Source organism: Daldinia childiae (assembly GCF_008694065.1).
Source record: "Daldinia childiae strain JS-1345 chromosome Unknown Scaffold11, whole genome shotgun sequence".
NCBI classification, from domain to species: Eukaryota; Fungi; Ascomycota; class Sordariomycetes; order Xylariales; family Hypoxylaceae; genus Daldinia; species Daldinia childiae.
The window spans coordinates 645,429-670,660 of record NW_022984652.1 but is presented as its reverse complement, the minus strand read 5'-3'; the positions used below and the strand labels follow the sequence as shown (position 1 = coordinate 670,660).

General features: G+C 32.6%; 2 protein-coding genes across 2 annotated transcripts; one reads left to right on the top strand and one right to left on the bottom strand.

Moving 5' to 3' along the window:
• Positions 1–2,466: 2,466 nt before the first annotated feature.
• On the top strand, positions 2,467–4,320 carry GL218_08184 (uncharacterized protein; the record flags this gene model as incomplete). The annotated part of the gene is made up of 4 exons (XM_033584977.1): positions 2,467–2,550; positions 2,704–4,012; positions 4,074–4,217; positions 4,274–4,320. The coding sequence occupies 4 exons, from the start codon at positions 2,467–2,469 to the stop codon at positions 4,318–4,320; spliced, it is 1,584 nt and encodes a 527-aa protein (XP_033441038.1).
• A 15,568-nt stretch (positions 4,321–19,888) lies between these two features.
• On the bottom strand, positions 19,889–24,847 carry GL218_08183 (Tuberous sclerosis 2 protein like protein; the record flags this gene model as incomplete). Its single annotated transcript, XM_033584976.1, has 1 exon — positions 19,889–24,847. One exon carries the CDS (start codon positions 24,845–24,847, stop codon positions 19,889–19,891), a length of 4,959 nt encoding a protein of 1,652 aa, XP_033441041.1.
• Positions 24,848–25,232: the final 385 nt, after the last annotated feature.

Below are 25,232 nucleotides of genomic sequence, written 5' to 3'. Positions count from 1 at the left end.
TCCCAGTTTGGATTGGGTTAACTATTACAATTAAGTGATATTATTGAACATTTACATATGAATGTAATAAAGTACTTGTCTTAACTTATATACCCGAAGATTTGAATATCGAAATACTTATTGATCGCGAAGTTCAACCTTTACCAAGATATCGGGATAATTTGAAAGAGATGTGATATCTACATGTAGGTAGGTACCTACTTGTTACTTTTAGCTTTTTTAACCTTGCGCAATCCAAGTGTCGGAATTGAGACAGGAACATGTGCAACTAAAGGAAGTAAGCAGGTAGTAGGTAACACAAGCAAGTGGAGCGACTAATTAGGAAATATACTGGTTTCAGCGCGGCTATAAGCGAGGTGGGGTAGTTGACTGCTACGGTCTGTAGATCATCATGCCTTCCAACATTTATATGGTCCAACAACAGCCGCGGTAGACAATAATAGGGAGATCAGGGTTATAGAACGGTGGTTGGTGCCTTAAGGAGACATCTCCGTAGACACGCGCTCGTTGATGCAACGTCATATATGTATCTTTTTTTGATAAGTATGTATTTAGTACGAGTAATATAAGAGAATCAACTCGGCCTCTTTTGCATTGAAGAAGCTGTAAGTTAGATACTCAAAGAAATAGTATAAATATTCGGCATTCCCGATGCTATAGTGTAGGTACATTCCTCCGGACGTTATAATCACTAACACCATCATATTCCTAGGTTCGCACCTACCTACATAGGTAAAATGATGTAAGTACATAAGTAAGTATAGCGCGGACTTGCCCTTATCGGCAATAAGAGCGTTAGGTACCTACGTCAAGTAGGTAGTTCCCGTCCTTGGCAGGTAAGGTAAGGTACAACACCATGTGCACGCATGGTTCAGTGTACCCGAGTTGGAACACCCATCGGCCTTTCCCCTTGATGCTTGTGTCGTTTTTGCTAGGGTCTTAAATCTTCAGCAAAAATAACCCATAACCCATAACCCACAACCCATATCCTAGAACCTCCAACGCTTATCATTCCAATCTTTACTTCTTACCATGTTGCATTGCATCTGTACTACCAACTCCCAATTCTCAATTCGATTAGATCGCCTTGGAGGAAAAAGACTCCCAATCATTCAACTATATTCAAAGGTCACGCTCCAACGTGCAGATATAGACGTATCCTTCGGGGAGTTAGTACATGTCGAATTCGCTATCAAGGTCATCATCAGAGTCTTACGAATATTCTCCTTTTAGTATGTATGTACGACTCGAACATGGTCGTCATGATGTCGCAAAATCAGCGGCATGTGTGCACGTTCATTTATACGCACTTAGTGTGTATTCTGCACGTTATATTACCCAATGTTACCCCCACACACAACTAGCATTGCCCCGAGCAATGCTGAAAACCTTGAACTATTAGGTACTGTCCAGCATAGACAATACTATGCGCATGCGACTCTAGAAGCATACGATTGGGCCCTAGCTGTATAGAAATGTGAAGGACATATGCCGTGCTATTCTTGGGCTGGCTATTCATGTCTAATGTCCGTTATATTTTTTTGCGTTACCATCCTCAGCAAAAGACCCCTTCAACTTAGCATCAATATTATTAAGTACAAACAAATAAAGCCGGTGAGTGCCCGTGTTACCAGGTGTCTCTATTTACTTGCACCATTTTCATGCGTTGCATCTGTCTGACGCTGATGCTTTTGATAGCGACCCTGGAAGTACAACCACCACTACCGTAGTGATATCAAAACGTATACATTGTCAGCTTCCTTTAACTGTTCGGAATTCAGAGCGGAGACTAGTGGAACAACGCTCTTCACCGCTGGTCGCTCTCTATTACAAACGGACATCGGCTTTGATATTATTAATTGCATCCGATTAGGCAGTTTATACACATGTACCTTTGGCGTGGCGTCTGTATGTACAGGTATGTAATACTAAGGAATACACTTACTGCGGTAAATGGAGCTCTGCTTCTGCTTCTGTGGCGGCGAGTCGCTTACCTCTCTTATCGCATCACTCTATAGTGGGCTTACCTTCCCCTGTATCCGGGTCCCGGTTGTCCGTACCATAGTATCATTGAAAAGGCTCATTTCGCATTTCGGCCGTTATCCTGGCTCTCATCACTGACCTGTTAGAATTTCTAGTAGCTGAAAGATCCTCCTAACCCCGGCACCAGAACAGCGCCACATCCTTTTCACCTGGCTAGTGTGGAACGTTTCATGCGTTACAAGCCTCAATAGGTTCCTTTCTATAATATAGTATAAGAGACGCTTGGTATTTGATGATGCTTATGTCATAAAGTTTCTACTATTCGGTGAGACCAAGACTGGTGAGTAATTTCGGCATAGTCTGCTGACAGCCTAGGCCAATCCTAGTCAAGTTTTACTTCTGACTTATACTAATATATAACCCAGAAATATCCAAAGTTCATCGGGGATGAAGTGCATGCTCGGTATTTGGTAGCTCTAAGAAATGCTTCCCGGTCAACCAGCCACTACGTCCGGACACCGTGGAGGCTCACGTCGGTCTCAGGTGACCCTCATCAGGGACCACCAGGTCAGTAACCTACTATATCGTTCTATTATGTCTGGTTCGAGTCAGGAAATGGATATATCCATAAAGACGGCTTTTCGAGTTATATCGTAGCTCACTCATAATGGTTTCCTAAAGCCAACTAGATGAAAATACGCTAACCCAAATGACCTATAGGCTTGCATCCCCCTTACTAGGATACTCGGCGACAGTGACATTGTCGTTCTTCTCACACCAGTTGTTCCGCCTGCCCAACTAGATGTTGGTAAAGAGGATGACCCGTTTGAGCCATTAGGTCGAGCCTTGGCCACGAGACATCCGTGGATTCGACATGTTCCGTACACCTCACGGAACGGGTTAACTAGCACGCATGTCGGTTTCATCAAACGAGCCAAAGTTGTCGTCTTCGTTATCTCGGGGCTTCCTTACACCGGTCAATCTTCGCAGGTTGAGATTGCTCTAATGGCTCGGAAGATAGGAGAGCAACGCCCGCAAATTATCATGGCATGCCAAAATGTACATGATCTCGGCCTCATGGAAGCAAACTTCCCTACAATTGTCCAGCTGCCCGGATATCTACCTTCTGACTTGCAGGTTGCGGCTGCTATTCTGTTTGGTGAAGCTACATCTACAGGTACCGCGGGGTTAGATGTGCAGTCACTGATGATAGAGCCGAAATTCTGGCCGCCGGAGAATTGGGATGCTCTTAATGTCGCCCCAGTACATGAGCTTTGGAATCAGTGTCTACCGGATCAGTTTCACCTGGAGAAATTCCCCCTACAGTCATTACTCCAGCGGGATGGTTACGCGATGCATTTCGTCGTGAGACTTCCTGAGAACCGTGAAGTTATCGGGTTCTGTGCGACTTATACTACATTTGTTGATAGAGAAGGTGAGCGACTTATTGGGTCGTTGGCTATGATTATTGTTAAGCCAGCATATCGGCGGCGGGGGATCGGGCTTAGCCTTTATGAGCACGCTCTCAGACAACTTAAAAGAATACGGGGAGTGGATCGAATTCAATTGGGTTCTACGTTCCCCCGCCTTCTAAGCGGTATTCCTGCCGCTTCTGCGTCTGAGGGCTGGTTTCGGAGGCGGGGTTGGCAAATGGATGGGCAGGCTCCAGGCCGTGGTCAAGATATTTGCGACTGGCTCTTGAGGATTGATGATTGGCCGAGCGGTGGATTGTCAGCGCCTTCCTCCGGGCTGACTTTCCGACAGGGCATATTCGACGATTTCCCCTTAATCGCAGACTTTGTAGAAAAGGAGTCTGCTCGCAAAGACTATACGGGTTGGTATGACCAATACGTGAATCTCGCTCAGGATGGCCGCATCAGTGATATTGTCCTAGGATGGGAACAATCGGAAATCATTGCTTCTGCATTAATATATACACCGAATGAAGCTAGTTCATTGGCACAAGACCTTCCTTGGGCACGGACGATTGGATCTGATGTGGGGGGTGTAGCGTGCATCTGCATTGCAGGTTGGTAACAGTCAAAGCTCATCAAAACTGTTCGAAGATTCTCAACTGACCCGGACTTTAGACGGCAATGCGGCGATGACAATCAGTAAGGACACTGTTATGATTAGATTACTCGATGCTTGCGTCACCATACTCAAAGACCAAGGAATGAAACGCGTGTTTCTCGATGCTGTAAAAGGTGGTTATGAGGGGTTTCAATCAATGGGTAAGTTCCGTCGTCCAATCATGAGTATTCCCAATCTTAACATAATATCCTTATAGGGTTTCAGAAGTGGGCTATATATAAAGATCTATGGAAATCGACATAAATATAACCTGGACGGCCGACCTTGAATACTTATTGAAATGCTAGGGAACTTTTACGATGCGTGTGCTACCATTTTACGGCACGTCACGTCGTCTGCGGACTTTTTAGTTGAGCTCTAGCTTAGCGACTCTGTAAAGCTACTTCGATAAGCCTCTTCAGTGGAGCGATCCTTGTCTGCTCATGAGAATGGTCACGAAATCAAAACGAAATGAGAGCAGGGAGACTTCCCTTATCGTGGAGCACTATGAGTCGAATTTTTCAACTGAAGACACCGAAGCAATTTGTACGGTGTTCTAAGTTGGCTGTACAACGTTCGACATTACAGGGGCTCTACTATTCTTGTGAGACATGGCGTAGGAACTGATATGGGTTTGGAATCTACAATAGGTCATACGAAGTTGGCATTGAATCAGCTATCAAGAATTACGCCAAAGGCTCTTCAGTTCATTTGGAATAAGCACGATGACGATAAGTACCAAAGTGTTGATTCGTTCACAGCGCAGATGAAATCTCAACCAAGACTGCATAGTGCTGAGCAACTAACCGGTTCCAACAATCGATGGGGGACTTCTACGACGGAAAATTGCGTAAGCAATCCAATCGATAGTGGATAGCACTCTCTGGCAGTACTGATTATTGGCTTAACTGACGTTGAGTAACGATTGGAGTCATATGAGAATGACCTAGTGGTTTAAGAGGCTCGACTTCGGGTTAAGATTCGCTAATATCAATTTACTCCCGAGCCAGCGCATTCGGATTTAACTTCTCCAATTCAAAATCAAAATATTAAAAGCAGAATAGTCCGGCAATCCGCATCAGTGTGTAGTGTAAATAGGGCGTTTCAATGGCCCCTTCAGCCTGTCCAAATAGCAAGGCGGGCTATAGAATTCAGCCCACCAAAGTTGGATGAACGAATCTAAGGCATATCCCGTACTACTTCATAGTGTTGGAATCCTTGATGATACCTCGACGTAAGCGGGGGTTTGTGGGGGCGGAATCCTTCGCGGTCGCTGCCCAACTGAGCAGAATTGGTCTGACGACGACCTCGGCGGCTTCGAGATTCAAAATGATTATCACTCGCTTGCATCTGTAGTAGGTGAAACGAGACTGAAGGAGAGCCAAGATGCGGGGGTCATACGCAAGATGAACCTCAAATCGTGGGCCATGAAGATTCTTCACGTTATTCCATCACGTTGAGATGCTCCTATAACATTCGGGAATCTATCCAGAAGATATAATTATTGGAAAGTTTTACTTTTTTTAACTACACGAATTTAATTTAGCTTGTAAAACTTTCTAAAGTTAAATTTAATTTGTAAAGGGATTAGATTTTTGCGTTAATAAAACCTTATAACTTTATATTTACCTTATTGGCTAAAGTTTACCCAAAATTTTCCTAATACGGTTAATTTAAAAATTTAATTTGAAAAAAAATTAGGTACGTACTATAAAAATCAGGTACGTATCTTAAAAAGGTTAAGTACGTATATAGTAAATTTATAATAATTTTATAATAATTTTAATATTTTATAATAACTTTAATATTTTACTAAAATGCTGTAAATTTAAACCTATTATAGAAGAAATTAAAAAAAGTTTAAAACAGTTTTTTTTATAAATTAAAAACCTTTTTATAAACTTGATAAAATTTAAAAAAATTACTATAATTTTTTATAATTAATTAAGATTTGATTAATATTAAGGTTAAAATTAAAATAAAAGTTATTATATAATAATTTAAAAAGTTAAGATTAAAGTTAATACTATTATTAATTTAATAGTTAAAATTAAAATTAACATTATTAATAATTAAGAAATAATTATTATTAATTTTTATTTAATTATGATTATAATTATATATTTTATATATATAACAATTATAAAATAAAAGTTTAGGTTTTTATATATATTATATAATATTTTTTAAATGCCTTTTTTTATATTTTTTAATTTTAAGTATTATTTTCTAAATGTTTTTTTTTACATTTTTTATTTTTAAATATTACTTTTTAAATGTTTTTTTTTATATTTTTTATTTTTAAATATTACTTTTTAAATCTTTTTTTTTATACTTTTTATTTTTAGGTTATATTTTCCAAATCTTTTTTTTTATACTTTTTATTTTTAAATATTACTTTTTAAATTTTTTCTTTTATATTTTTTATTTTTAAATTATACTTTTTAAATGCTTTTTTTTACATTTTCCACCTTTAAATACTATTTTCCAAATCTTTTTTAAATTAATTTTTACTTATCCAAATTACCAAATATATAAACATTTTATTTAAATTTTAAAAAAATTTAACTTTTATCTTTTTTTACCTTTTATTTTTATTTCTTTTTTATTTCGAATAATTTTAATTTTTTTATTTTATTAATCTTATTTTTAATTAATTAAATATAAATAAATTTATTATAATATTAAATATTAATATATATAAATTTTTTAATTAAAATTAAATAAGCGTTTTAATATTATATATTTAAATAAAATAGTTATTATAACCGTAGTTAAGGGTATACCTTTGCTTAATTTTTTATATTATTTAAAACATAAACCTTTTTTTAATTATTTAAATTAGGCAATTAATTTTAATATTATAATTATATATAACGTTTATTATAATAAATTATTTCTTTAATATTTTCTTTTTAAACAAAAGAATAAAAAGGTTATAAGTTGCGTAGATTACCGCGAAAATATTTATCAAATAAATTAAATTTAAATATTATTATAATAATATATTAACGCGTTTTTTTTCCAAAAAAATAATAAATTAAATAAATATTTATTTTTATTATTATTTACCCAACGTTTAAGCGTATAAATATTATTATTAACCTATTTTTTAATATTTCCTACCTCTAAACATTTGCTCTAATTTTATTTTTTATTTAAATCTATTTATATATTTTTAATAATTATATTAAACCTATATAAACATTTATAATATATAATAATGTTTTTTGGTAAAATTATTAACAAATTTTTAATATACTTTTTTAACAAAGTTAATTTAATTAAAATTTACTTAATATTACCGTTGCGTAATGCTAATAAATAATAATATTTTGTAAATATTAGGTTAATAAACGTTACGGTAATAATCTCCTTAATATACCATTTTTAAGTTAATTTTATCAAGGTTTTAATAATAATTTTAATAATAACCTTAATAATAATGGTAATAATAACCTTTTATTTTACCCTAATCTTTTTATTTAACGTTTTTATTTTATTTATAAATTTTGCAATATTATCCGTAAAAATAACCGTTAAAATTTACTTAAACCTATTTATAATATTTGCATATATTACGCTAGCCGTACTATTGGTAACAATTTAAATATTAAATATAAATAATATTTTTTAAATCGATATAAAATTTAACGCTATAATTTTATAGTTTATATTATTAATAAAAATAAATATAAAAAGGAATAAAACTATTAATTTTATTTTTAAAATTTAAACATAAATAATTTATTAATTTAAATTAAATTAAATTTTAATATTTCTAATTAAAAATTTAATAATTTTAACGTTAGGGGTAAGCCGCGTTATTATATGGAAACGCTTACACCGGAGTTTACAATTAATAATAGGTTTTAAATAAAGTTTAAACGGTTTGATTTTGCTTGGGATTAAAACGGTAATATTGGAAAATAAATGTTAAAAAATATTCTTTATAATATTAATATCTTTTTTTTAAATAATTTTTATTAAACGTTAAATACATATAAAATATAAATTTATAAACAATATAAAATTAAATAGTTTAATTTAAAACTTTAATAAAATATTTATAAAAAATGCCGTAATAAAAATATTAGTAGTAACAAAAACTAAATTTATTTTTTTATTATTACTAACAATATAAATTTTAATAATTATTTTATAGGTTTTTTTAAATTTATTTAAATAAAAGAAATAATAATTATTTACGTTTATATTTATATTAAAATTTATTAAATTTATAAAATATTATATTATTATTAAAAATATATTTGCTATTTTTTTTATAACGTTAATAAGATTTAAAATTAATTACTACTATTTCCGTAAAAACTTAATTATATTATTATTAAAATAATTAATATTTATTTATAGCAGTAAATTTAACGTAATTTTTGCGTTTACCGCAAAATTATTTAATAGTAGTTAATATATTTTAAAATTAATTATCTTAATTATTAAAACGTTTTTATAAATAATAAACATTTATTTTAATTATTTAATAATAGGAATATATTTAATAATTTAATTAATATAATTATTATAAATAATAAAAATGTTATAAATAATGTAATTACGAATAACGATTTAAAAAATATAATAAACGATTTTAAAAAAAGCGTAATTTTTAATATATTAATTTATTAAGCTAAATTTGATATATTCTATTAGGAAATTTAGTAATATAATAAGGCTTTTCGATAGGGTTTTTTTAAATTTCCTCCTTTTTGTAATATATTTATAAACGAATTTAATAGGTTAAAATTTTTACTATTTATTATTTTTTTTACGTTTTTTTTTTAAAATAAAGGTAAATTTATATTTATTTATTAGTAAAATATAAAATTTAATATTTAAGTAAATTATGCGTTTAAATAATATAACGGAAGGTTTGTATAATATTTAAAATTTCTTTTTATTTGCTATAATATAATAGTAAAAAAATAGGTAAAAATTTAAAATTTATTTTTTATTAATTAATAATTGGTTAATAATAAAATTTCTAATATAAACAAGTTTTAAATTATTTTTAAAGCTAATTTTTTTAAAAACCAAATTATATTAAATTTAATAATTTATTATATTAGTAATTTACAAAATATTTATTTATTTTAAGTAAATTAATAGGTTAATTTAAAATTTTTTTATTAAACGTTAAGTTATTTGTTATTATTTTTTATATTTTTAGCTATAAATTATTATTAATAAAATCTTTAAAAATATCTATTATATTTTAATAAATAATTTATAATTTTAAATAAAAATAAAATTAAGATATTTCGGTATAATAATTGGAAAAATTTTTATATTATTATTTATTAATTTTATATTTAATTTTAAATATTTATAAAAAAAGTAATTAAATAAAAATTTTATATAAATAATTGGTAAAACTGTTATAAATGGTAAGATTATAATACGTTTTATAATTATAGTTTTATATAAATTAAAAATATACCGCTTACCGATATAAATATTAAAAAATTGCAGTAAAATTTTATTATATTTTAAAATAATTACGTTAAAATAATAAATATAAATAATAATTAAAAATTAAAGCTTAACGTAAACCTGCTATTATTTTTATAAAAAAAGTAAAATATATTTTTTAATTTTTTTTTTTGGTTTTTAATACGTTTTTAAATTTATTTTTACAATTTGGTTTATTATATGTAAAAGAAGAAGGTAGAAGCGTTGGCAGGGCGTTATTATTTTAATAAGGTTTAGATTTACGCTATTAACCTAAATTTATTAAAAAATAGTAAATATATTTTAAATAACGCAAAACTGGTTATTTTTATTTATTTAAAAATTATTTACATTTTACTTTTTAATTTTTATTACTAATTTTATTTTAAGTAATAAATTATTTACTTAATAATAATAAATTATTTTTTAAATTTTTATTATTGATTATATATTTTAAAACGTAATAATAAACGTTTAAATTTATATAATTTATTAATTATTATTAATTGGATAATTAATATAGATATTATTTTATATATAAATCTAATTGTTATATTTAATTATATTATTAAATATTATTTTAAAATTAAGGTTAAAATTAAATTGTATTATAATTTAATATATAAGATTTTATTACATATTAATAAATAGGCTTTTATTTTTTTATTTATTATGTAAATAATAAATAAATTAGTTAAAAAACGGGATTAATTTATTTAAAAAATTATATATATATTATTAGATATTTTATTATAATAATTTTTTTAAATAAATTAAATAATAGATTATTAATTTAAAAAGGTTTAACTTTATTAATTTATATTGGAAAAAGACAAAGTTAATAAGAAATTTAACTTTTTAAATAAGTATAAAAATTGCTTAAATATTGGTTTGTTTTTAAATATTATTTATTTTAAATGGTTTATTAAATATAATTAAAATTTATAATTATTTTATTTTTATTTCTAAGTAAAAGATTATATTTTAATTTATTTTTTTAAATATAATAGGGATATGTACGAAAAAGATTTTTATAAAGTTAAAATAATGTTCTATTATTTTTTCAATCGGGAAGGCGTTAAAAAAACCAAAATTATTGGCGGTGTATAGTATAATATGTATATAAAAGCTTACGTTATTTGCAAAATACGCCACGTTGGTGGATACTTTTATAACTATTATAACGTATTATTTTCAGCCGTTAATAATAATAAATTTAAATTTTAAGAAGAAAAGATCGATAATATGGCCAATAATTAGAATAATTTGATTTATTAACATTTAAAATACGGTTAAAATAATTTGTTTAAAGAATTTGGCTTACGAAAAGAAGATTAGATTTTTAATTAAAATAATTAAGTTAATAAATATTTTAAATATAAAAATTTTTAATAATATAGGTAGGAATTAACGCGATAAAGTTTAAATATTATAAATAATGTTATTATTAAAATATTTAAGAACGTCAAAGATATTTTAAATCGGGAATAGCGTTAATTTTACGATATATTTATAAATTATTATGTTGCGTTTTTTAACGGTTAAGATTTTATATTTATTTTAATTAATTGTAATAGTTTTATGGGTACGGGTAAGTTTTATTTGTTTAAAGTATTATATATATATTTAATGCGGATAGTTTGGAATAAAGGCATTTTTAATCTTATTTTATAATATGTTTTAATAGAAATTGCAACAAATAATATTATAAATTAAATTATATATTTTTTATTATGTTTATTTGTAAATATTTTTTTTAACGTTTTGGGTAGTATTAATATATTTGACTTATAACGTGATTTTTTTGCTAAATAATATTTCTTTATTAATAAAAAATTAATAATTAATTTTTAATAATTTAATTATATTAATAGGCATTTTAAATAGGTTAAATCTAATTTGAATAATATTATAAAAGGGATAAGTTTTATTTTTTTTGGTAATTTCTACTAATTTTTTATTATTATAACTAAAGTTTTTTATAATATATATAAGTTAAATAATAAATTTGAAATTTTTAATAAAAACGTTTATTTATTATTTAATAAAATTATTTATTTTTAATTTGTAATATATTAAAAAAGAAATAATTAAATTAGTTTTTATTTTATTTTAAATAAGTTATAATAATACCAGGTTATTTGTAAATATTAAGAATTGTTTAATAATTATTATTAATATAATTTAATTATTTAAAAGATAGTAATTTTTAATAAGGTTTTATATATTTTTATTATTAATAAACGTATTAATGTATATAACGTTAAACATATTAATAACTTTAAAAAGTTTATTATTTATATTTTAATTAATAATATAGATTTAAATTGGAATAAAATTATATTGCGTAATATTAATAATTTAGACTTATATTTAATTATATATATTGGCGTTTATATTATATTTATTAAAAATCTTTTGGTTAGGTTTAATTTAGTAAATAATATTTTTAAAATTATTAAAAATATTATTTAAATTAAAGATATTAATTATTAAATTAACGTCTTTAAAACTATTTTTATAACGTTTAATAAATAAATTTTTATTAAATTTATATTTTTTTTATATTTTTATTTATTAATATTTATTTTTTAGGTATAAAAAATTAACCGATTTTTATATTTTTAATGGTTATTTAATAATTTTTATTATTTGTTTAACCTATAAATATAATTATAAAAATTATAAATATTAATATATCTAATTTTTACTAATAATTATTTTTACTATTATTATATATAAGAATTAATTTATTATAATAGATAAGATTATTTTAAATATTTTTGAAAAGGAATTTAATCTCGGTTTAAATTATATTATAATTTTTTAATATAAGATGTTTAAAGGTATTATATTTAAAATTCTATTTAATTTTAATTATTTATAACGTTTTACCGAGAAAATGGTTACAAATAAATTAAAGGATTAGATTAAGAAGATTGGTAAGGTAATTTTTTTAGATGTTTAAGGTTTTGCGTTTTTTTTAATAAAAATAATTGGTTATTTAAAAAAGATATTTCTAACTTTATCTTTACCGGGAAAGTATAAAGCTATTAAATTAAATTATAATTTTAAAAATAATTTATTAAGTAATATAAATACAGATAATTTAATTATAAAAATTAAGTATAAACATTTTTTAAATAATAAATAGAAATATTAAATTTAATTAATTAAATAATTTAAAATAAAAATGTTTTTTAAATAATAAATAAAATTATTAAATTTAATTAATTAAATAATTTAAAATAAAAATATTTTTTAAATAATAAATAAAATTATTAGGTTTAATTAATTAAACAATTTAAAATAAAATAAACGTTTTTTAGATAATAAATAAAATTATTAAATTTAATTAATTAAATAATTTAAAATAAAATATAATAAAATAGTATTTTTCAGAAATATTGTAAAAATAATATTTTAGAAACATTTAATAAACTATATTAATTTAACCGCGGTACTGTTTTTAAAAAAATTTAATAAATAATTAAATAAAAGATTTTATATTTTAATTATTGGCGTAAACCAAGTTAATAACAGATATATATTATAAAATAATAATTTTTTATTCTTTTTAAATAAGTTTAATATAATTGGAAACCTTAATAGTAACGTAATAAAAAAGGTTTAAATTTTGATTTCTATAATATGTCTTAAAAAAAGGGAAAATATTGGATTAAAAAAGATTTAATCCGCTATAAATTCTTTTAAAAATTATAAATTATTTTTGCCAATTATATTGAAGTTTATAAAAAAGTAAAAATATTTAGTAAATATATTTAATATATATATAAATTTTGAAGATTTTTTTAAAAATTGCAAATTACTTTTATTAATTATATTAAAATTTATAAAAAAATAAAGATATTTAATAAATATATTTAATATAAATATAAATTTTAAAAATTTTTTTAAGTTTATAAATTAAATAAAATAAATATATTTAAATTTTATGGATAATAATATAATATAATAATTTAATTTAATTAATAATTTTTAATTATATATTATATATTTTAATTATATAATTAATTAAATTAATTAATTACTATTTATATTAATTTTTATATATAATTTATAATTATATGATATTTTTGGACGAAAATTCTTTAAATTAATATTAATTTTTAATATATGTTTAATATTATGTTTACTTTTACTATTTATATTTTTTTTATTTATAAAACTTTATATAATTAAAATTTTTAATTTAAATTTACTATTAATATTATTAAAAAAATAAGGCGTTTATTTTTTTTGATTTTTAACCTATTTATATATATTATTTTTATTGTTATTTTTTTTTTTTATAACTTTTTTATAGTTAAAAAATTGTTGTTTTTACAGGTATTTATTTTTGGATTTATTAGAATTATAATTATTAATATTATTAATATTGTTAATATTGTTTATATTGGTATTAACTTAATTATTATTATTATAAACGTTTAAAATTATATTATATATATTAAAATTAAAAAAATTAAAAAATTGTATATTATTATTTTGCTTTTTAAATTTACGTTAATTATGTTTTATACCTAAGGTTTTATTATGTAAGAGTTTATTTTTAAAAGTTTCTAACTGTAGTTAAAGTATATTTTTATTTATTATTTTTGAAATAAATTTATAATTGCTATTTTTTTTATTTATTTTAATAAAATTAACGTTAAATATGGTTTTATTGTTTTATAGAAAGAATATAAGAACCATATTATGAAATATAAATTAGGTAAAATAGGTAAAAAGGTATTTTAAAAGGATATTTTTAATCAAATGGTATATGTAATTATAATATTATTAAATAACTTATAAATTAAAGTTATTAAATTTTTTCGAAGGTATAAATATATAGATTATTAATTTATATAAATTGGTTATATTACGTTTAGAAATTAAAATTAAATAATTATAATTAAAATAATAATAGATATTTAAATATATTAAAAATATATTATAATAATTATTAAATAATTTATTTCTTTTAATTTCTATTATATATTTTTATATATTGTTTTTAATATATTATATATAATAAACCTTAAAAATAACATAATTATTATTAATAAAATTACCATTTTTAAAAATAACGTAAAATTTGGTATAAATATTTATTACGTTACTATTAATAAAATTTAAAATATAAGCAATATATTTATAAGATCTTTATAGTTTTAATATCTTTTTATTATAAGGAAATATTTAGTTTAAAAAATTCAACGTAATAAAATAATAATTTAAAAAAAATAAGTTAATATTAATATTTTTACAGCATAAATTTAAATTATTATCGTTAATTTCGAAAATGTAAAAATAATATTTCGACTTTTTTAATATATTATTGGATAGAATATCAACGCAAAATTTAACTTTGTTTTTAAACGTTAATAAAAATAGATTTTCTTTATTATTTTTTTTTCTTTCGTTTAATATCTAATAATTTCCGGTTATAATATAGCTAATATAATACGTTATATTATAATAAACGCCATTATTATTAAAAGTATATAAATATAATATAAGGATTTATAAATAATATAAATAAAATATTTTAATTTATTTTAAAAATTTATTATATTTTATATTAATTGATAGCTTTATTAATTCTATAATAATAAGGTTTACCATAATAAAACAACTTTTTTTATAAATAGATATAATAGTTTTAATATTTATATTTTAATTAAAAATAATAATTACGTAAAAGGTAATTAATAATCCTACCGGCATTTAAATAATTTAATTTTTTAAAACTTATATATATATATTATCCCAATAAAAACCGCCAAAAATAATAAAAAAACTAATTTTAAAGGTTTTTTATAAAGTTTTAAAATATTAATTTACTTTTATTTTAATATACTAAGTATTATTACGCTATATTCAAAATTTAAAATTAAAACTATCAACTTCAATTTTCAATATATTTAATTGGAAAATTTCGCCGGCAAAACTTTTTAATTAACATAACTTGTTATGCTATAGGGCATTTTTACGACTAAGGTCTAATCATACGAAATGTCCTTATAAGCCGAGTATACTTCTATCACTTTTTCCCTTAATCCTTCCAGCAATCCACTTCAGGATTGACATTTGACACTTGAAAGGGACTACTACATTTCGTTCGATTGATGCTCTTGTAGTAGAGACGGACGCGTAGATCAATGGTACTACCCTACAAGATCAGATAGTCTCTAATATTTTGTGTTACCCCAAGCGTAGCCAAGTTACCGTGCAGTATTGGTGGGCAAATTGACATACGGAGAGCTTCAGATCAACGTACCATAGTGAGCCCAGAGAAGTGTCACAACGCAGACCAGCTCAGATAAAAGTACCTCTACTGTATAGAAGGGTGCAATGTCTATTGCAACTTCGACCCGCTCCAATGGTAAATCAGGATGTGTCGCACGAAAGCTGCGAGTTGCAATGCATTGGCTGGATATATGCAACCTCACACCTATATGTAGGTACTTACAAGTAAAGACTCCGCGAGGACAGGTTCACCCATCTGACCTATCTGACACAGGGAATATAAGCGCAGTAAATCTTACTGCTTGAGCACTAGTTAAGCACTTAAGTCTCGTAAACCCCTAATCCCGTGAAGTCGATGGGGCGAAGGCTTAAACAAGGCGTAAGTTGTGCTTCCGTTTTTCAACACACATGAGTTGAACGTTGTCAGCATACGGTATAAATGTGGTTCCGATCGTTACCAATTCCAGCCACGCGGACTTGGTAGCCGAGCCGCCACGGGAGACATGCGTGTCTCGTTCCACGGTCCACGGTCCACGGTCTGAATATGAGCTAACCACAAACAGTAACTATTTTACCAGTGTGTTAGAAGATCTTGAGAGTACCTAGGGTGATACAGCCTTTTTCATTGCTTACATGCGGACTTTTACAACAATCAGCCAGATCAAATCTGATTCGAGATATGAGTTTGACAAGACTACGAATAGGCCTAGAAGGCTATTCGATAATGACACCTTAGCTATGTGACTATCACCCATGCGTGTTTAATCACCATAATGCGTACTATGTACGACCATGGCAGCAGCATGGAAGAATGATAGGATAGGAAACTCGAGGGCTCGGGTTGAATCTAAATTTAACAAAGTTGGTTGTTCAACACATAACACACAACACATAAAACACATAACCAACACATAACATAGCTCCGAAAACTTCCAACTCCGCCCGGGACATTTACCTTTTTATCTTACCGATTTGTCCAAGTACGGGGAAACCTACGCACGCGACGTGTCGCCGTTATGCAACCCGGGGCAAGCGAGCGCTTCGAGTATATATATTTCCGCCGCATAATGCCGGTACCTACAGTACGAACCAGGGTCAGAAATCTCTCTCCACAGACGATTTTCTGGTAGGGCTACCCCCAATGGTAAAGAATGCATCTGTACATAAGAGCTTCGCGTCCACATGCCTAGCTCATTCAACTTTAAGTAAATCATCCATGATTCAAGGGCCATATAATTGTCCTACGTCAATATTTCATGCAATGTATGTAGGTACCTATGGTTGGACAATTCCCACCCCTGCCCACTCCCCTTCCCCCCTGGTCCTCAAATATTTTCTTCTTCTTCTTCTTCTTGTCACATTTGTCTTTAAAGCGGTTGCGGGCCGAGAGACGCATAGTAAGCTAGGCCTTACGTCAAACAGCCTTAAAGGATCTAACTATTCCTTATTAGAAAGATGCTGACCGCCGTGGGTAAGGTTCTTGGTATCGGTATTACTTGGATCTTTTTTAGCCCTATTCCGATCAGGCAATAAATATTCCGACGGGGGCGGAAACCAAAAAAAAAAAAAAAAAAACACAAGCAAGCCTAATACATATGTACACATATGTAAATTCAATGACTCTGTAACTACGTAACGCACGCAGTACCGGTGTACTACATCAGACCACTCGCGCATAGGATGGAACGAAACGAAGCCATGTGATCGATTGGCTGGTTGCCGCCATCACACCGGTCTCTTTTTACCACATTTCCCCTCGTTACTGATTACCTACCTACCTACTTACCTACCATCGTATACATATATCTTAGGTGTTGTCATGTAAGTCTACATTGTGTAACCATACTCGAATCCCCCTTTTTCTTCTCTTCCCCTTATGTGTCGTTGGTTCGTACTCGTCTCACATCTTACTGGCTTCCATAATTGTCATTATGTGCCCGTCCTACCCTCCTACACGCCTATATTGGAATCTGAATACTTTTCATGCTATCTAGGTACCTACCTACCTGCCTACCTACTTAACCTACCTACCTAGGTATTTATTACCTTACCCGCAGGAAATTCCCCCCGGTCTGTTTAACCCGGAGCGTGCAGACAGCTTCGGTAACTCTTTACAGAAATCCCGAAGGCGCATGAGAGCGTCAGCATAGAGAAATAACGTAGGTACAGAGTAAAAGAGCCTGGTAGTACAATACACACAACATCCAAATGCCTGTTTGGGATACCCCTACCGCTTGTCCATTTTCACTGCCACATGTACTACGTCAAAACTTATTCTGCATCCGTTCGTAACCATCATACAAGCTTAAAATAATTCCCTTTATTTGCCTATACTTTATTCTTGTGCTTCGTTGCATAGTTATACGGACTTACATACCTAACTTACCTACATCCCAGATACCTGATATCAACAATTATTTAGCATACCTCCATATAACTAACATCTTTTACATACATACATACCTGAAAAACATTGAATCTAGGACTTGGCATAACTACCTACTACCTACGCCCTACGCAATACATATAAGACTTGCATAGCTGCTGCATTACAACTACGTAGGGTAGCAGAGCTAACCTGCCGACGAACTAAAGAGGCAGCATTCCGGGCTCGAAACCTTGCGCATATCATTACAGGTAGGTTTTTTTTTTATGGTTATCCTATCCTACCAACCCTCCCCCCTTTCCCCCCTTCTCTCCCCCGGCGGCAGATCATAAAGACTAACACACGCATGCGGTATAGCCCCGCCGAGAAATATAGGTTACCTATACTCTCAACCGGCTTCTGCGGCTCTCACCTAAGCCTAACTACATAACTACCTACCTACATAACCACTAACAAAACCCCCCCTGTCCCGTGTACATACATACATGCGTACACACATACCTACTTACATACCTCTTACCTACCTACATAATCTATACTACTACCACAACGACTAATACATACATAGGTGCTTCTACCTACTTACATACCTACCTACCTACCTGGATGACTGATGTGCGATGCGCTGCGCCGTTGCTGCAGTGTGTAAGCCAGCCACCACGCACCCGTCGTAACCTCGTGCCATGTGTGTCCTTTCCCTTACCCTCCTCGCCCGTGCCTTTGTGTAACCAACCCCATACCATTTCATCCCATGCCCCCCTCCCCTCCCCATAACCATAATCGGGCGGCCGAGGAAAGGAAGGGAAGGAAAAAAAAAAAGAGAGCAAGTTACTCAGAGTGGCATTTTGTGCTACCTGCGCTTATTTTCCCCGTTACATTACGATCAGTAATACCCGTCGCGGCGCGAGGAGATCAGACACTAACCTAGAGAGAAAATAAAAAAGACGAGTCACAAGAAACGAGAAAAAAAGAAAGAATTTGTAATAAAATAAAAATATGACTGGATTGTTTGTGGCGGCGTGCCTAGCTTCTCTTTATAGTATCATATCACGAAATGAGTTGACCTTTTTTTTATTTGCCTTCCCCATTAGCCCCTACCCCTACCCCTACCCTCACCCTCACCCTCTCACTCTCCCCCTTCCAATCCCCGTCCTATCCTTCCGTTACGCAAATATCGTCGTCGTAAAGTCAGTACCAAAAACAAAAACGTCACTATCGGATCTCGTACGTCTAGATAGTAATAGTAGTAGTACCTAATAATGGGTTGACAAGACTTCGTAAAACCTAAGTAAGACGTAGGTAGGTTAGGTAGGTAGCCATGTACAATAAGCCATTCATTCTCGGCAGTAATATGTCCAGATGGAAAAAATAAACTTTTTTTTCTCTTCTTCGAAACCAATCAAACAGAATACCTTGGGTAGATAAACAAGCAGAAACAGAAAAAAAAAAGAATAAGAAAAAAAAAGGAGGCAATATAAACATCAGTGGTATTTCCCCTCCCCTAGCCTAGACGCCGTGCTTTTTTGTTGTCATCTCGGAGAGAGAAGACACTTCCCTGAAACCGTATGAAAACCCCCCTGCTTTTTTTTTCGTAGACAAAATCGTAGATGGGCGTAATTGATCTTTTCATTCTTTCGTTCTGAAAAGGTGACTTCGAGGTTAAAAGAAAACCCCCCCAAAAAACTGGGTGGTGGCACAACACAGCGTAGTAGGAGTTAGCGACTACGCTGACCATTTAGAGAAGTCAACGCTATCAACTAGGGCGTCCACCCCGTTGGCCGTCATGACCTCTGTGTTATCCGTCGTAGCGGTTGACAGCATCGAAGAGCGGTGAGAATTCTGCTCGCTCGAGGCGGAGAAGAAGGTGGCGACAGACGATCGACGAAGGCTGCTGAAGCTGTCGCGAACCGTGCTACCAGATCTCGCCGCCTCTAATTGGGCAGCGGTAGTGCTGCCGAGCGAAGTCGTGTTACCGTGGCCATGGCCAAGGGCAGTTCCTGGTGGCGAGGGCGACGGACCCCCATGGCCCTGATGGGGTACCACCGACGCCTTCGGTCCGTACTTATCGCGGAGCCTCTTGATCTCCCTCAGCCGGTTGCGCCACGCAGAGACGTGCTCACCACCCTCGCGGTGAGCCCAAACCAACGAGAACACTGACGCGTTCAGCGCCAGGAGCCGGATGAAGTCGGGTAGGGCTCTCAGGCTAACGATCTTAGTCTCGGAAGCAGGTGAGATCTCGGGGAACCCAGGCTTGCTCATCACGCGGACTTTGTAGTACGATTCTGCAACGTCCTTCGGCGTTCTCTGCCTAGTAGCAACGAACGAGGCGCGAGATTCGGGCGTGATGACGATGTTGACGAAATTAAATTCTGATGGGAATGTGTCGAACTTGAAGGGCAAACCAGAGTCGTTGAAAATAATGTTGACAAAGTCGTTCCCGATATGTCGCTTCTTCAGGGTACACTGAGGATCATGATCTAGATTTGTGGGCATCTGCGTGGTGACGTGGAATACAATCTCCGTCACCCTATCTCTCCAGCAGAACGTATACTGCCCATCCGTGTCATACTGCCTGTCTAAGCCTTGCGTATTGAACGTTGCACCGTGGAGTTTGGTCAGAGTGCCGAGGCCGTTGAGGAATTCTACGTAATCACCACTGCCAGAAATATTAGACAGGATTTCCGTCTCATGTGTTTGGTTCTCTCCGATATATACTACGCCGACCTTGTGGCCATCTACCGTCGAGTTGTGGTCGAACATCCTTATAGCTCTGTTAACTACGTCATCATCAGGTAGTGGAACGGGGCGTGAAAGATCGTTTCCTTGTGGCATAGAGGATAAAAGCTGTACTAGAAGATGGTTGGGTAAAATGCTGCTTATGATCCCTGTATGGCTGTCCCTCAAGCTTTCACTTATAGGACGTTGATGTGCCGGAGGTGGTCGAAAGAGCTCCCGTATCGTATACGATGATGTTCCAGATGGCTGACGTTTGGTTATTTGTGCCCAACCCGTAGCCGTAGCCTGTTCAATCGTAACGATGCTATTTCCAATCAACCATCTCTTCTTAAGTATTTCTCCGAATCTGTCGGAAGTGAACAAAGGGTCCGCCGCAGATTCATCGACATCAGCATACGTGACCCTCTGGATGAAGTCCATCGTAAGATGTGCTTGCTCGTCCGATGCTTGGGGCCCATCGACATCTATAAATAAGTTTCTTGCAATCCACCCAACGTGGTTTGTACGGTCTGGAAGCTTCAGAGCCAGGAACCAGAACACGATGACGTGATATGCTAGAGTATAGACATACTGGGGTAAATCATCCGAAGTATTTGGGTTAAATTGACCCTCGCTTGCGGCAGCTATCGATGAATCGCTGATTGAACTGATTCTATATGCCTGCTTCCGCCCTCTTACGTACTGTAGGTATCGGAAACAAATTCCAAAGACAATCCGGTACTCGTCTTCCCGAAAATTGGCGTATAAGGAGGGTAACCTACTGAGACAAGCTAGAAATTCCAGAATGTGCATGGCGACATACGGTTGAGTAATAATCTGCGCCATCTTCTGAAGGATTGTGACTAGAGCCTTGCCCGTCGAGGAAGGGAGCTCGTGACAGCATATAGTAAGTGCGTGTATACAACATTTCGCACTTCGTTCCCACGTTGCTATACCATGCACGAACGTGCGAACAATCTCGTCTTCTTCTGCTTTTTGAAAGTATTGGTGGTAACTGAGGATCATAGTCAAAGTATGGAAAAGACAAATAGCAACATCTGCTCGGCGCAATCCGAAAACACTTGGAGGCTCCTGGAAATTATTCATTTTGATCTGTTCACAAATCACCCGTCTCAATTCCTGGAGTTCTACGGTGGCATTTTGAAAAATAGCATGGTTGCTCAGCTGAGAGGGTAGGTGGACAAGGATGAAGCTGTAAACTTCCCAATCACAGCTTTGCCGCACCAAGTTCAGTATCACCTCAAGCCATATCCTGGTCTCCAAAACCTTTACCTGTGACAAGCCATCTACTTCGGCAGTATCATCAGAAGTGCTGCAATAAAGTACCATGCTTGCAGCTTGAGATGGAGCTTCTGGCAAGGCATCCGTATCAGAGGCGATCCACAGCGGTTGATACGCACTCGTGGCCATTTTGCTACCACTTCCTGACCTTAACGGATAACCCCGGTCTTGCATCTGACCGTGTCCAAGGGATATACCGCGTGATGAGCGAGCAGACCCAGCAGCTTCACTTCGTGAGTTTCTCCCGGTATATGAAGCTTCCTCGGCGAGTTTACGCGTCATTGACTCCTCTGTTCGGTATAAGGACGTAGCTAGACTGTTCGTCTCAGTATGAGCAGTGACAAATATACGATTGGCCCAATCTGCTCTTAGGCGGAATAGTAGTTGCATCGCAGTGATACGGGCATCTGTTTCGCTGGAGTTTAACTCGGCTATTGATACGAGAACATGAAACAACCGCACTGATTTGGTCGCGTCGTAATTTAGAACTCGTAAGAATATTTGCACATAGCCCCGTACAACTACGTTAGATGGAGTTTGATTCACAGCTGACTTTATGTGTTGCGGAGTTGATGTCTGCTCCGGGGGAAGAGAAAGCGAAGAAGATATGGAACGCAGTCGATTATTCCCGACTATACCTCGAAGCGTGTCGATAACGTAAGAGAAAAGGGAGAAGGGTGCCGTGCTAGCAACGCCAACAGCAAATGATACGATCTCTTGTAGTAATATAATATCGGCCTCTCCCGCCACATCCGCTAATAAGCGCTTCACTAATTCTGGAATGAAATCTGGCTCGAACTGATCATTAATGAGTTCGATCATGTCGTAAACCTCTGTAAAGGCCTGCAGGGCGCGCAGACGAACGTCAGTTGATCGTTTTCTATCTGCTAAAAACGCATCCAATACTAGGCTCAAATTGGTCTCCCAAAGAGGATCTGAGGGCGAACAACATCGGAACTTCTTGAAATATTCAAGCACCAAGATTGCCCCAGAGTCGGGGAGAGCGCGGTGGATTTTAGTAAAGAAGAGAATACAATCTTGTCTTTGAATAAGGGTATTAGGCTGCTCTGGTTGTATAGCCTCTAGTTTCTGACTGTCGGTATCTCCTTGATCTAAAGACGCACCCTCTTGTTTTTGCGTAATAGCAGGAAATTCATCCAAGAGTATGCTCTCAAGGCGACGTATTAACTTCATCAATTCTCGAGCCAGCATGCTCTCAGCAGAATCGTTCTCTTCTGGGGCTAGGAGCGATTCAATGGGATTCTCAGGTTTGGTAAGGGACTCGACAACAACCCCGGCACATATGACCGCGACGTCAAAAACAGGTGTCCAATCTTCATCAGCCAACATATTATTAATATTGCCCTGGCTGTCGCAGAATAGCGAATTCGTTAGTCGTAAAATATCGAGATGGATTTTCCAAGCAGACGTAGCATGGACCACTGTGGATAGGCCATCGACCAAAAGAGCATATGGAACTGCTGGATATCCTTTCTCGGAACTCTTCGACACAAGCTTAGTGAGCACTGACAGTGCGCCCCTGACCTCACGAACAACTTCCTTTTTCTTATCTGCATTTTCCGGGAGACTCGCCAAAACATCAAGAAGTAGCCTCACGGTAGTATGTCCATTGTGCGACCGACATAGCATGCTCATGGTATGCCACGCATCTTTCTGTAGGCTGGGAACGAGACAATGTATAGAGCAGAGGACATGAACGCAGCTCTTTAATTTGTCCGCGGGAATCGCTCCAAAGGTCACAATAGCATCCATAATGCCAATACACGCCTGTAGATCCTCTTCAACACTAGTGTTCATGCAGATATCCAGTAGCTTTTCGATCAAAACTTCGGCAGCATCATCATCAGCGACGTTGAAATTGAACTTGATTACGTCGGTAATGAAACTGAACAGGTCCGTAAAGTTTCTATCTTCACCGGTCACTAACGCCTTCCCCTTCATCCGCGACCCTTGTTTCTTCGCGGCACCTCTTGCCGCTCGTACTGCTTCGAATGCTTCCTCGAGCCACCTAGACAATAATGGGAACACATCATAATCAAACCCGGACAGATTTCGGGCATGGTTCGTTAAATCGACAAGAGCAGCCAGTTGTAAATGGAAATCTTCCGGGTTGGCTTCGGCGGATATAGTCTGGAAGTACTCGTTGCGCTCCAAGTCAGTTGAAGAGGTATGTTTAACACATTCCCTCAGAAGTTCCCAGCCGGAATATCGAACCGTCTTAGGATTAGTAGGATCAACCAGATCTTTAGCTGCGTACCAAATATCCAGCACTGGACTGAGGGGATAATCTGCAACAGTATGGCGTAATGCATCAGCTGCTGCGACTCGCTGGGTCATCGATCCATTCTTCAACAGCTCAAACGATTCAGCATGCTGGGATGGTATACCGCGGAGGATATTTGGTGTAGCGCTGAGACGTTCGGCAATCTGTACACTGATAGAGGGACCAGATGATTGCACAGGAGCCGGGGGAGATTTGGTTAACTTAGCAGCACCGGCGAGACCTTTGAAGACGCTGGCGAGCCCGCTACTGCCTTTAGTATCTTGAGGTGAGGAGCCATCATCTCCAGGTGATGGTGACATTTCTTCAGTCTGCCGTTCTTCACCGGCCTTCCGGCCCAGAAAAGCTATACGGCGAAACATATTAGCTGTGGGAGCATAGCTTCATGGTTGAATGTAGTCGAAAACAAACAGTACCCGTGTTCAGTAGTACGGGACAAGATTCCATGAGCGATTACGGAAGACGGCATAGTAGGTAGGCGGTATGTGGGCAATCAAAAGATGTGGACTTACGAGCAAATCGGGTCTTGCATAAGGGTGGGAAGGGGAAAAGAAAATCAAAAGGTGATACGAAGAGCCAATATAAATTTCAAGCGTCCCTCTCAAGTGTGGGATTCCGACCGAACACAAACGCGTGACTCGTCCTCGTTTAGAAATTGGCCCAGCCTGGTAACTTGGTAACTTGGTAACTTGGTAACTTGGTAGCTTAGTAGCTTGGTAGCTCGTAATATTACAGGCTTAATTCCTC